Below are 14,224 nucleotides of genomic sequence, written 5' to 3'. Positions count from 1 at the left end.
GATCACTAGGCCTAGAACATTATTGCATCTTTGAGGGAAGATAGCGCTGCTTTCCAAGACGCATGATCGAGGGACTCGGAATTCAGGAATACGAGATGACTCGAATCCTGGATTTGGCACGTGATGCCCGGAGTTAATAGACACCCTTACTGTGTATATTAGCAACCTGAAGATGGCCAAATTAGCTCCTCTGCTCCTGCCTATAGTCCCCCTTTAAGTCATCTCGTATTCCTGAATTCCGTGTCCCACAATTGGTAGTCCAGGGAAAAAGCGCTCCCTTTCTTCAAAGACGCGAAAAAGTTCAAATTCAACTTGTGCATTCAAATCTTGGAATCTTGGGAACACGATAGTTGCAGTTTCATATAAAAGGTTGTATCTGATGGGCTACAATAAGGGAAAAGCTTTTGTTTTTCTTGCTTGCTTATTGATCTTTTGCTTCGTCACGCCGTCTAATAGCAGAGATAAGGTACTTGAAATCAGTACATTATAGCAGGTCAAGTATCTCTAGATCCGAATGTACATGTACGCATCAGTCAAATACGGTACTACTATATTTAGGTATGCAATGAGAGAGCCATTTTTGAAAGGAATATACCGAGGGACTCGGAACTCAGGAATACCAGATGACTCAAAACCTGGACTTTGCATGAATTGCCCAGAGTTCAGGATTTTGGTTCTGCGGGGTGATGTAGTGTTGACAGAAATTTCCCTCCAAAAGCTCATAAAGCATGGATGACAAAAATCTTCTCAGACAAATTCGTTCGTAAATGTTTTGTCCGCATCGATTGGGCTCTAGGGTACGAAATACTTGTTGGATCTAATGATCGTTAGTTATCTCCGTGACCAAACGGGATTTCCCATTTTAGTAGCCATGGTAACGAAATAATGTTTTTCTTTTTGTACAGAATCGGGACTGACTAATACTAATTACAAATGTCAAATTGAATGGAAACGACCCATTCGGGACTATAAAGCGTTTTAAGCAGTATCCTAACAGGGAGGACATTCTGCTTACAGAGGTGACCGTGAGGTGCATTTGACTTAGTGCATTGAAATATGACAGTCATTTCCTCTTTCAGTCTATATTCAGGTTTCTCGTGTGACTACTAATTTACCCAGCTACCTAATGACAGGAATAATATGTGGTGCAAAATATTAATGTTCGAATGCCGTTAGCAACGGCCCCTGGCCATTTTACAGTACGATAAGATAGGTATAAGACGTTTTTCCCGCTTTTTTTTAAGCCATTGTCTCCTATGATTCAATCCGACTGAGCGGGACGTTTGACACCTGACACCATTTCTGTCCAGAAACCCACATAGAATCAACATGAACACTTCCTTGTAATCATCAACACAGTGCAAGTGAGAGAGGGTGATGCAATAGCACCGAGCAGACGTCTTTTAGTTATCCTGTCTGCTCATAGATGTAGCGTCAAGTGAAAAGACATCAACGGCTAACCGTGAAAACTTCTTAGCAAGTTTATCAACTGGAAGTCCGTAACGACGATAACAACTACCAGCTGTTTACTCGTGGAATCCACACGTGTGCATTTCTGCTGATAAAAAGAGTGTTTTTGTCGATTTGATGGCTTTACAGGACAAGAAAGTGGGGTTTATCGGTGCAGGTCAGATGGCCACAGCTATATGCGAGGGAATTATATCGTGTGGTAGGCATTCAGAAAATATTGAGCTGACTTGTTTGTGTTTGAACTTTGAGAAGACAACCGGCGGGGACACTCACAGTCGCGTGTACATACCGGTATACAATGTTTACATGTAGCTGTAACGCTCACATCTTACAAATGATGATAGACGCAGTTAGTTCATCCTGACGTAACCGATGATTTTCGATATAGTCCCCTTCTCGATATTTTGTATAGGAGGTAGGACTCTAGGAGTAGGCCTACTGGAGTATAGCAAAGACCTGATCCTGATGAGTTGGTTGCACTTCACTTTTTGCTCAAATGTGTGGGCCCTTACTAGGCTTACTAGCCTTAGGCAAGGCTCTTTACCTGTCTTTTGTGTTGAGTGGTTGGCTCAAAGTAGGCTCGGTACTTAATTTACGTACCGTGATCAAAATATTTCAATGTGTGGATTCGCACATGCACAAGGCAGGCATGCACTTCACTTGGTGTTGACTGTTCTTGGGTGTTGATATCAACATGACACTTACTTTGTGCTAAGATGTGGGGCTATGTTCAGAGGTAGGGTAGCGCCCAGTGCCAGTCTTTTGTTTGGTTGGTTAGAGGAAACCTATAGCGAAATGCTTATAAAAATGGGGAGATTTGAACGGCCCGGTTAAAACCTTAGGCGGGAATAAGCTTCCATTTATAAATGTTAGCAGTCTTGAGTTCCCCTTAGGTAGTGGATAATGTAGCCAATGAGCTGCATAAGAAGTACATTACCAGCAATCCCCAACTTTATTATGCCGCTGCTAAATGCAGGCGCTACGATCGAGTTTGACACGTGACCCAATTTAGCCAATCAGAGCGTTCATCGAATAATAAAATATATTTTTAGTACAAGAAATCAATGCCTTTTGTCAGTTTTATGCCTTCAAGTTGTGGGTTCACAATTTTGAATGTGTTCCAGCTCATCAAAAGAACAGGGTTTTGTCTAGAATCACGGTTTTCCGAGTTTCTCCTTGTCAACACTGTCAGGAACCCCCCCCCCCCCCATCCTATCTACCTAGCCAACACCCAGACAGAGGTTACCAAATGACAGAGCTGAGAGAGCCCAAACATCTGAGGAATCCATGCAACAGCAAAAGCTTTGGCAAATATGTTGAAGAGAAGGATGCAATATAATATTTCGGGCTTGGTCACCCGCCTACCCCCCCCCCCCTGACATGACCCTTCCCAGCCCTAGTGTCCTTAATTGAACCATCCAAAGCTAGGGATCTTAGGCCATAAAGTGGACAAATAAAGCAAGAAGTTATCAAAGGGCAGTCATTCTCATATCTTCAAAGATCACTTGAGGTCCAGCTTTTCATGTATGTTGATGTTTGGACATATATTCTCTCCTCAAATCCACTTGGGACGCCAATTTGGACCCCCCTGTGGACATGGAAAAATTTTCAATTTTCCCAATGGCCTGTGTTTCAGTATACTCAGTATGATGCTGCCTTCTGCAGGAGCTATCGGCAAACTAAATTTGCAAACTCTATGTGATTCAAAAAGGCCACAGAAGTCGGCCAATTTTCATGTTTTCTTAGAATTTACATTAGGAAAAATTGCAATTCACGTGGTATTTTCAACCCATAGGTGGACATGGAAAAATTTTCACCAATCAACTCAAAATTTGGCCTGCAAATGCCTTGATAGTCATAGAATCACATACGCTATCGGCAACTAGGCTTTAGTTACACAGAAAGCCGTGAGATGTCTCTCACCTCGATCTGCTATAGAAAACGTATGCTTGGCTCTGGAACGGAGTTTGGCGCATGCGCAGCTAAAAGGTTGGGAATTGCTGGTAATGAATCACCAATTTAGTTATTTTTAACCACGTTCAGCTAGTCCAAATGTGACCCGCTCTACCAAAACTAGGCGCTTGTCGCATCTGAACTTGACAGGTTGATACGGACTTGTTGTTCATTTCCCTATTGTAGACCTTTTGTGAAATGTGACCAAATCAGTTTGTAATAGATTTCACAAAAGGTCTACAATAGGGAAATGAACAACAAGTCCGTATCAACCTGTCGAGTTCAGATGCGACAAGCGCCTAGTTTTGGTAGAGCAGGTCACAAATAAAGAATAGTGCCACGACTGGATCTCTTCAACAGTTCTGGCAAGATCTTGCCAGTGTGATCTTGTTCCTAGTGTAAGATAAATGCATAAGTGATGAGGTAGTCTAATGTTTGAGGGTCAACTTGGGGACGAGAGTGATGGGTCATGTGGTCCCCTAAACCCAATCAATACAAATTAAAGTCCAGATTGATTCCAGGCTTCGAGGCGGTCCAATCCGGAGGACGGACAAATTGCTGCAAATGTAGTGCTCAGAACATTTTGACCTTTACCTACTTTACTAGGTCACTAATATCGGACTCTAAAAGTTCTCCTGCGAAGAGGACATTTTGTCATTATTTGTTGAATCATTATATGGTCGAACTCAGAATTTCACTGGTGAAGTGCACATTTGTCCTACCTAGACAGCTCTGTAATGTAAGGCGTAGACTATGGTAAATACTATAGATAGATAGGAACTTTCATCCATTCTTTCCTGTCTTTTGTTGCTCCATGTCAGCACAATGTCCCTGGCGCATTTCATTTAAAAAAAGTTCTATTAAAAGAATTACACATTATTTCATGTAAAAATATCTTCCAAATATCTCTATTCGATGTAATTTAAGCATAATTCCATTCCATATAAATTTTCAGTTTGAACATTCTATCAAAATCAGTGAACGATGCGAGCTGGATTTATTGGAGCTGGCCGAATTGGCCAGGTGCTGAGTAAAGCCATTTTCAGGGCTGGTAGGTCATTCTTGGTGCAGTCATTTGCATGTTATGCACACCTTATTTGTTTGTCTTTGTTTTATCTGCTTTTGCCTTTTCTTTTCGCATTAGGATACTCTCTCATCAGGCTGGAAAACTTGCCCTTGTTAGTTTCTTAGGCTACACCTTTTTAGCTCACCTGGGTGAGCTTATGTCATCACGTTTTGTCTGTTGTCCATCGTCTGTCCGTCTGTCGTCCGTCAACAATGGTGGCACGTTTGCTCACTATTGAGTCTAGAAAGTTGAAACCATGGTGTGTGGATGTCTTATGATAACATGACTTTACACACAAAAAATCACCAGCTTTTTGGGCTCCAGGCGGCCATCTTTAAAAACCTTATTTCGTCAATATCTAATGAATGCCGATAGCTAGATTCATGACATTTTTACTGTCAATACGGTACTTCAGATGAGACTACATGACATTATGTACGGGTTATTGATTTGACCTACTTTTGAAGGTCAGAGAGATCACACTCTAAAATTTCAGCACAGGTGGCACGTTTCGTCATTAATTGTCCTAGACTCTTAACATTTGATATGTGGACACCTATCAGGTATCTGTACATAACAACTAAAACTCAGGTCAATATGACCTACATTTCAGGCGTAAGTGCATGTAGGTGCATGTAGGTCAGGTCATAAAACTCATTGTCGGTCGTCATATATCAAGAAACCTTCACTGTGTGATCTTCAAATGTGCATCATTGATTGATAAGATTAATTTTAACATAGTGCTTATAACATTTTGACCTTGACCTGGTGTTCATCGTCAGAAAGGCCAAACTCTAAAATTTCCTTGAAGGTGGTACTTTTCACTACTATTTGTCACAGATTCTTTCAATTTTATGTGTAGATACCTATTGGGCATCTGTACTAGTTGACTCAATTCAGGTCAATTGTGACCTTATTTTAACCTAGTTACCAAGTTCACAGAGTTCAACCTCTAAAGGTGTCATTGACAGTGCCACGTTTTGTCATATTGAAAAGTCGATTTAACCTCCATACCACTTAATCATTCCCAGGCGAGCACAATGTCCCCAGGACATTTAATTTTTTATTTTTGGACAATGGAATCCCGCACACCAAAAACCCAAAAGTTGAAAGAAAAAAAATCTGCACCTTCTTTTTCGCTGAGCTTTCTTTTTCCCGCTTCTCGTTTTCAATGCAAAAATAATATTCACATGGTTACTCAAATAAGATCTGCTCCGATCACAAACTTCTCAAAGGCTTGCTATTATAGCAACAGCTGCTTCAATTCGTAAGTCATCAATTCAGGCACTCACTGAAATTTACTGGGCACCTAAAAATGAGAAATCACAAAAACCAGGGACAGGGTGCCCAACACCGGTTTGTTTTCGGTGACATGACTGCAATTTCAGTCTCTTGCATTGCCCTTCTTCTGAAAAATATGGTATTTATGAAACTCATCTGTTTTGATTATAATCGTAAATAATTTTGAGCATCAAAGTGATGTTGTGTTTATTGCAACCATTGTGTAGGTGGTCACTTAAGCCAAGTCCTAGGCAATTGGCTCAACCCTGGGCCAGTGCTGGTACCACCCTTCAGTTTATCCATTACCATTGTTATAATCTAAAACAAGGCTGGACCAGTTACCTTGATTCAGGCCTGGCTGGCCGTGACAGTGTAGCCGGTCATGGTCCAGGTCTTGGCAGTGCACTGGCAGGGGTGGAGCAAGGGCATCCCAGGTTTTGCTAGGTCTATGCCAACCTTGGGCCAGACCCTGTGTCTTACATTGTAGCTAGGCAATGCTTAGATGATCAATTGATTTTCTTATTTTTCAGGCCTCATTAGACCAGAGAATATTATTGCCAGTGATGTTTTTGATGGAACACTCAACAAAATTGCGGTAAGTCAGTGAAAAAGCCCATTCATCATGCAGTGGCGGTGGTTTTTAGGCTAAGACAACCACTACTTCCACCAAAAAAACCAGGGCAGTCGACTGGCAATAACAGTGGCATGCCTCCTATTATTCGACAAGTGTTATCTGTAGGGCTGGCATGGCGTTTGATCTTCAAATGCCGGTGGCTCTACATTTTAAAAACATAGATAGATTTATAATGAACCACAGTTTACAGTGTATTGATGCACTATGCGCCCACGGGGCCTCGTGTTGAATTCAGCGGTTATGTTTAGGCAACCATAACCGCTTGGGTTGGTGCAAAATATGGAAGCAGTCAAAAAGCACTTAAAATCGCATTATGCATAATCTAATTTGAGATGTTTTAGAATAGAAATTGATACCTCACTGTCGGTATTAATTGTGTCATTAAAACCGCTTGGGTTGAACTAAAATGTTGGCCAAAACCTCGGCTGCGCCTCGCGGTTTTGGTGAAGTAACCAACACCTCCATTTCGGTATCAATTCGTTAAAGAGTAAGTAGATTAGAGCCACACTGCTTTTCATCACTGTAGTCACAGCGAGCATTTAAAACGACCCAGGAACTTCTGAGCGGATATCAGGTCGTATATGACTTCTGTGGGCCCATTTATGTTTGGCTGGCCATTGCTGCCAAAAAACTTGTCAATGGAGGCCGCCATTTACATCGAATGACATCACAAAATTTTATGTTATGTCATAACGACCTCTTTTGCGCCGAGGTGCTTAAATTTTGCAAGTATCCGACCTGTTGGCGACACGAGGACGTTCTTCTTGGATTTTACATGGTATGACGTCATTTTCCAAAACATGGCTAATGTCTCTTTTTGGCGCCAAGATTTTTGCCCCTTGAACGGCCGATTTAAATCTCTGATATATGTCATGTGGCAATATTTCGGCAAGAAATTTGGTCAGTTGTGATATATCGAGTTAATGTCTCATGGGTAAACTGTATTTCGTACAATTTTAAAGGCTTTCTACTCACTCTTTAAGTACAACAGGACAAATATCCATGATTGTAAGCAAGGTTGTGATGAATAATGGTAATAAGTAGCAACAAATAATAGTTAGTTTCTTTTTCTTCAGGAGAATGGAATCAAGACAACAAAGAAGAACCGTGAAGTCGTTGAGAAGAGTGACCTGATATGTATTGCTGTGAAACCTAATGTGGTTGTACCCGTTTTAAAAGAGATCGCTCCTTTTGTTACTGAAAGACATCTGTTCATGTCTATAGCAGCAGGAGTCACTATAGAAACCATGGAAAAAGTGAGTGATTGAGAACGTTGCATGGGCAACCTACCACGACAAAATGAGTCGCATGTCCCACCGAATATCAGTCTAAAATGACACCAGGTCATAATAGAAGAAACTGATGTACTTAGATGTCACAAAAGGCAGACAGCAGTGAAATGAACAACCAGTCCGTCTCAACCTGTCAAGCCCGGAGCGACATGCGACTTGTTCTGTCATGGCGTGGCGGGTCACAATTGCGCTGGACATCCGTTCTATGATCCACGTTCCTTTCAGAGTACAGGGTGGTAAAAATACTTTTCCTTTTTAAAATCTTAATAACTTTTTAGCTCACCTCTTAGCAGAGGTGAGCTTATCCCATACCGTGGCGTCCGTCGTCCGTCGTCGTCGTCGTCGTCGTCCGTCGTCGTCCGTCGTCCGTTAGCAGGGCACGTTTCGTAACTGTTAGAGCTATTGAGTTGAAACTTGGTACACATGTACCCTTATGTAATGACACCTTGGAGACCAAGTTTCGGTCCGATTCGTTTCATGGTTTGGCCACCAGGGGGCCAAACGTTAAAAGTGAAAATATGCAATATCTCCCTTAATAGTAGTCGGGAAATTTTGAAAAAAATATGGTAGGTACTTCTAGCAAAGGTGCATCATATATCCTCCGGGTTTTTAATTTGACCTCCTTTTCAAGGTCACAGAGGTCAAATGGTGTAAATTGGCCGTTAGGATGTAACGATGGCACGTTTCTAAACTGCAATGACTATTGATACCAAATTTGGTACACATTTACCCCTTAGTCAGGTGATCGCAGGGACCGAAGTTTGGTCCAATATGGTTCACCACTTGACCACCAGGGGGCAAAATCCAAAAACCTTAAAAATGTGATTATTCCTTAACTTCTTGCCCGATTGCCACCAATTTGATATCATGGGTACATCTAACCACCATACAGTATATGTCACACAGGTTTTTAATTTGACCTTCTTGTCAAGGTCACAGAGGTCAAATGGCGTAAATTCGCCGTCAGGCCGTAACTATGGCACGTTTCTTAACTGCAATGACTATTGATCACAAATTAAGTACACATGTACCCCTTGGTCAGGTGATCTCAGGTACCGAAGTTTGGTGCGATCTGATTTGCCGTTTGGCCTCCAGGGTGGGGGCCAAATCCTAAATTCTTCAAAATGCCATTATTCCTAGTAATGACTTGCCCGATTGGCACCAATTTTATATCATAGGTACATCTAATTCTAACAACCATTCAATGTGTCACCCGGGTCTTCTTTGATTTGACCTACTTTTCAAGGTCACAGAGGTCGAATGTACTGTAAATTGGCCATTTTGGGGAAATTGTAATTGCTTGGACCTACATCAAACCTAACACTACATGACACAATACCATGCTCTTTATCCATCTTTCCTCCACATGAGGTGAGCACAATGGCCCTGGCCATTTCATTTTAAACAATAATATGGGAACACACCTTTGGACGGAAAATAGGGGCGTTGAGAATTTTGTTACAAAAATACCTGCATGTAACGGTCCAATAGTTATTAGGTAACAAGCCATCCAATTTACATATCGATTTCATTCAACCAGGGCAGGATTGTCAGTGAACAACAAATGGACAGTGCCGTGCAATATGAACGGTAGATATTGCATAAGTTACCCATTAATGGATGACTTCACCAAAAGTCTCGCAACACGGCAAAGGACATGTCTCTATCTGGTAGTGATTTGTGACTTCTGCTTTGGAGTTTCCATTCATGGATAAGGTGGTACAGTCCAAATCACAAGTGACAATCTCTCTGCATATTTTTTGGAAAGTAAACCCTACTGAAAAGAAGGTCCTCTAGAAAAAAACACTACTCTACCCTTCACTGAAGGGCAAATAAGTTTGTAACTTGGCCCAAGCAAAAATGACCCCTTAAGCGTTCAGTGAACGGTATTTTCTAAGGTATTGGTAATCAATTCTTGTAAGGTAATCTTTTTACAGCAGTAAATATTTTTTGTGTTAATTTTTTTCCAGATTTTACCGAAAAAAAGCAGGGTCATTCGTGTTATGCCAAATACTCCAAGTCTGGTGAAGGCTGGTGCTAGTGTATATTCACGTGGGAGCCATGTGATAGAAGGAGATGCAGCAATGGTTGCAGAGTTGTTCTCCAGTGTTGGACTCTGCATGGAAAGTCCCGAGTACTTATTGGATACGGTTACTGGTCTCAGTGGAAGTGGGCCGTCTTATGTGAGTATGGGAATAAGGCTGTGAAGTACATTTCTCTTTTACATTTGGCAGTTTGATTGAGGATGATCACTTTGTAGATGAGCTCAATAACAGTTCATTTCAAAATTAAAACTGATCCCTCGAAAGAGAATTGTCTCAAATTGTATAAAAATCTGTCATCGGCAGCAAAGCTACCTCTTTTGACCTTGATCGAAACAATATATGGGCAGAGAAAAAACCGGCACAAATGTGACCCGTTCCAGCAAAACCATTGCATGTCGCTCTGAGCTTGGCAGTTTGAAACGGACTGTTTGTTCATTTCACTATTGTCTGCCTTTTGTGAAATCTGACGACATCAATTTCTTCTATTATCTCCTGGTGTCATCTACGCTCATCTTATGTGCGACATGCGTCTGGTTTTGCTAGAACGGGTCACAAATGTCAAAATGTAGACGATACCTTTTTTCAGCCTATTCACTCCTCCACCTGTGTCACTTTGTCACAGTCGTCATGTGGTGGTGACCAGGACTATTTTTATGCTACCAACAAAAATCTTGCACTATGTCTTGGCATGTGTCCGTATCCTTGTCTTTCCACTTTCCTTCAATTGTCAGACAAAAGCCTTGCTTAAGAGCAGTGCCATTTTGGGCGACTTACTGGGAGTGACGGGGTCCTTTCCGGAATTGCCGTGATCTGATATTCAATATGGCCACCATGTCAGTTGTCTTCAAATCAATTTGGTTTCCTTCAATTTTTTGTGTGTGGTAGGAGTCATTAAGCCTGCAGCACACTAGCCGCCAACTTCGGCGTTCACAGGCATTTTTGCCGCAAGAGTCCTTAACGCCTGAAAAATCCCTAGTTTGCTACGAACTGCGTAGGCGAAAGCGACTTGACGCCACTTGCCGCAACTAAACGCCAAATATCTAACATGTTTGATTTTTGACGCGTGTCGCCGCGCTTGAACGCAAGAAGAAGCCAGGTGTGCTGTGGATTTTCGCCTGACTTGGCGTCGGCGGCAAGGCTATGGCCAATCAGCTTGTGTCTTGATGTCACATGATTTCAAAATGGCAGCCTAAAGTGGCGGAAAAGACGCTACTGGACGCCAATTCTGGGCAGGTGTGCTCTGACTGGGATCCACTGGCCGACAACTTTGGCGTCGAGAGGCGTCAGCCGAACGCTTCTTGTCGCCAAAGTTGACGGCTAGTGTGATGCAGGCTTTAGAGCAGGGTTCCTTGGGAAAGTCGGTGTGATCCAATAATCAATGTGACCGTCATGACGGCCGTCTTTAATTTTGTTTCCGACAAATTTGGGGAGAACATTTCATATGATCGAGTGAAATTATTTTCAGATATTTGTTGCAATTCAAGCCCTTGCTGATGGAGGGGTGAAAATGGGTCTTCCTCGAGATATATCTCTCAAACTTGCAGCTCAAACTGCCATGGTAAGTAAAAGTTGAGCACATCTGAAAGAGACACATTCAGGCTGTCAAGTTTGCACAAAAATAACATCCTCTCGAATTTTAATTTTTGGTTACAATTTGTGAGACGCATATTATTTGCTGTAACAGGATAAACATGATAAAGACATGCATTCGCTGTATGATTGTTTTAGAATAAGATTAAACATAGGGGAAACCTGATGATTCCTTCCGTTTTTAGCTCCGAAGGGGGGAATGATGTATAGTACCCCCAGGTATATGGCACGGCTTAACCCGCCGGCCATAAGGGAATCCCTTTATGGCCCAGTGGTTGGCGCGTTGGCCCCAGAGTGGAAGTTAAGCAACGTTGAGCGCGGTCAACCTTTGGATCGGTGACCGGCGCGTACGATACACTGAGCTGGTAAAATAACTGTTCAGAATGGCGTCCGTCCTTCCATCCGTCAACATGGTGCACGTTTTGTACCCACAAGACCCAGGCACTTCAAATCAGGCGAGGAGAAAGAACAGCCAAGGAAATACCCCCGACAAAACATTTAGCACGGTTCAACTTAAATTATTCTCACCCATTTTTGTAACAGGCATAAATTACAAAGAATTTGTTGTCACTTGATTCCAATAGAAAGAGGCTTGAAATAAACTTAAGGTAGTCTGCATGCAAGTAGGTTTTGATACTGTATAAAATTGGAATAGTTTTGATTGATACTACCAGTCGGCGTTACTGAGCAAAAATCTGTGTTGACCTAGTTTTAACTTGATTTGAATTTCCTGCTCTTGTTGTATTGACACTGGCATATTACATTAATTTTGTTTAAATATGGCCAGCAGCCATCTTGGAAATCATATTTGCCATTTTAAAGCCTTTGGCTGTAGCTACAAGTAGTGTGCCTAAATGGTTGGTGTATCTAATAAGCCTCCATTACACATCACCCTGATTTTCGATTTGACCTTCCCTTCAAGGTCATAGGGCTCAAGCTCTTAAATTTCACTAATAAGTGGCACATTTTGTCATTATTTGTCCAAGAGCCTTTTACTTTGGTATATATGTGTGATATTGGAATATCAGTATGTGCTTACAAAATTGAGGTTGAAAGAGACCTACCAGGTACTTTCCATGTCTTGTACATTGTACCAATAATAGATTAATCCATTATTGATTGTACCCATGTGTTTCAGCTGAGTTCCAGGCCATTGGGCCTCTTGTTTAACTTTTTATTTTCTGTGGAATTTTGTTGTGGAATTTGGAAACTAAAAACTCTAGTTTGGAAGGTGACAAGGCACCCAATAGCTTGGTAGGCCTAATGCCCTTAAAATTATTCTGTTAGTCCTAAAACTACTTACTTTTGAATCCAGGGTGCTGCTAAAATGGTCCTCGACACAGGCAAACACCCGGAAGAGCTCAAGGATGCTGTCTGTTCTCCAGCAGGGACGTCTATCGCTGCCATTCATAGCTTGGAGAAGAATGGTTTCAGAGGCGCGCTAATCGATGCAGTAGAAGCAGCTACAAAACGGTCTGCAGAACTCGGCAAAATCAACGGGAATGGCGCTGGAAACAATTGAACATGAACTCTTCCTGTTCATTAATAGTGGTACTGGACAATATATGATTTTCAGGATATTACGACTGATAACGTTGCGAAAGATGTCACATCACAATGAGTGGTCGGTACCTGAGATGGGGGCTGATTCTTGTAGAATTGACATCAGTATGAGCCACCCAGGTCAAATCTCTGTAAAACTGATAGCTTGGTTGTGGGGATGATTGGTGCTTGAAGTATAGATATTCAGATTAGAGTAATACGGCCGTTCATATCAAATCATGGGTCAGAATTATAGCAATGCAGTTATACACAATTAAGTGCCATAGTGCAGTCATCATGCATACAACTTTGTTGAAACTTAATAATCAATGCATTTAATTAATTCACATTTACATCTAATTTGCGCAATTAGAAATTTCAATTAGAAATTTCAAATTAGTAATGAATGGCTTTATAGGCCTCTAAGGTGTAGACTTATATATCATACCCCGTTTTTTTGGGAAAATCAGGGTAGACTAGGCTCAATCTGTCATGGGCAACATAACGTGGGCCCTTGCTTTAGTCAGGTGATTCTTTATGACTTTGCTACAAGGGCTGCAGGGGCTCAAATCAGTGAACGCAAGTGATGCAAGTCTTGAACGATTGCCAGATCATCTCCAAATTCATGTCATATGTACATATAATAAGGTTACATGGTATAATGCCCACATTTTTAGTTTCCCAAGGTCATATATGTCAAATAGTAATATTTTGCTTTGTATGAATCGAAGTGAGATTGAGATTTTTCAGAATTGAATTCCTGTATTCAGAAACAATTGGATCGATAAGTTACTAGGAAAAAAACCTAGGAGGCTGCTCTCTGGAAAACAAAAACAGACTGCCACCTTGCTTGGGACTAGCTGGAACAAATCTACGATATCAAGATAAAAGATAAGGAAATATCAAAACATGGTAAGGTATTTTATTCGTTCTATGTTGTTGGGCTAAAAAATAGACAATGCTGATGTTGTGCACAATAAAGGAAATCCTAATACCATCAATATCTCGTTTTATTATTAATCTGTTGTGTTATTGAGGGACTGTAGTCTCTTGCTTTATTGAAAACCAACTGAAAATTCATGAAAAGCATTAATTTAATAGACTCAAACCAAACAATATCGCTCCTAACGAATTTACAAAATGTCTATTTCATCTGCTTGTTGTGTCGGAGGATAAGATCAAGATCTTACCCCCGGCCAAATTTCTCCCTCATTTACCCTACAATACCCTACAAATACCTTCCAGTACCTTAGCCAAGGGTAAGTTTTTTAGTAGGGTATCTTTTAGTAGTATCATAGGATTACAAGCATTTGCGTCATCATTTTACCTTTGGTGATTGGAATACATGTAA

General features: G+C 41.3%; 1 protein-coding gene across 2 annotated transcripts; it reads left to right on the top strand.

The window, feature by feature from the left end:
* Positions 1-1,527: 1,527 nt before the first annotated feature.
* Positions 1,528-13,867, top strand: LOC135503241 (pyrroline-5-carboxylate reductase 2-like). 2 transcript variants are annotated; one of them, XM_064796715.1, is made up of 7 exons: positions 1,579-1,669; positions 4,379-4,474; positions 6,301-6,365; positions 7,481-7,660; positions 9,667-9,879; positions 11,207-11,299; positions 12,647-13,867. In XM_064796715.1, the coding sequence occupies exons 2-7, from the start codon at positions 4,408-4,410 to the stop codon at positions 12,851-12,853; spliced, it is 825 nt and encodes a 274-aa protein (XP_064652785.1). In that variant the 5' UTR covers positions 1,579-1,669; positions 4,379-4,407; the 3' UTR covers positions 12,854-13,867. The 2 variants fall into 2 exon arrangements, with proteins under 2 accessions (XP_064652784.1, XP_064652785.1); XM_064796714.1 differs by lacking the exon at positions 4,379-4,474 and having other exon boundaries at positions 1,528-1,669.
* Positions 13,868-14,224: the final 357 nt, after the last annotated feature.

The sequence above is a fragment of the Lineus longissimus genome, chromosome 19, assembly GCF_910592395.1.
Source record: "Lineus longissimus chromosome 19, tnLinLong1.2, whole genome shotgun sequence".
Lineage (NCBI taxonomy): Eukaryota > Metazoa > Nemertea > Pilidiophora > Heteronemertea > Lineidae > Lineus > Lineus longissimus.
The sequence above is the reverse complement of the archived record's forward strand: the minus strand, read 5'-3'. Positions and strand labels throughout refer to the sequence as shown.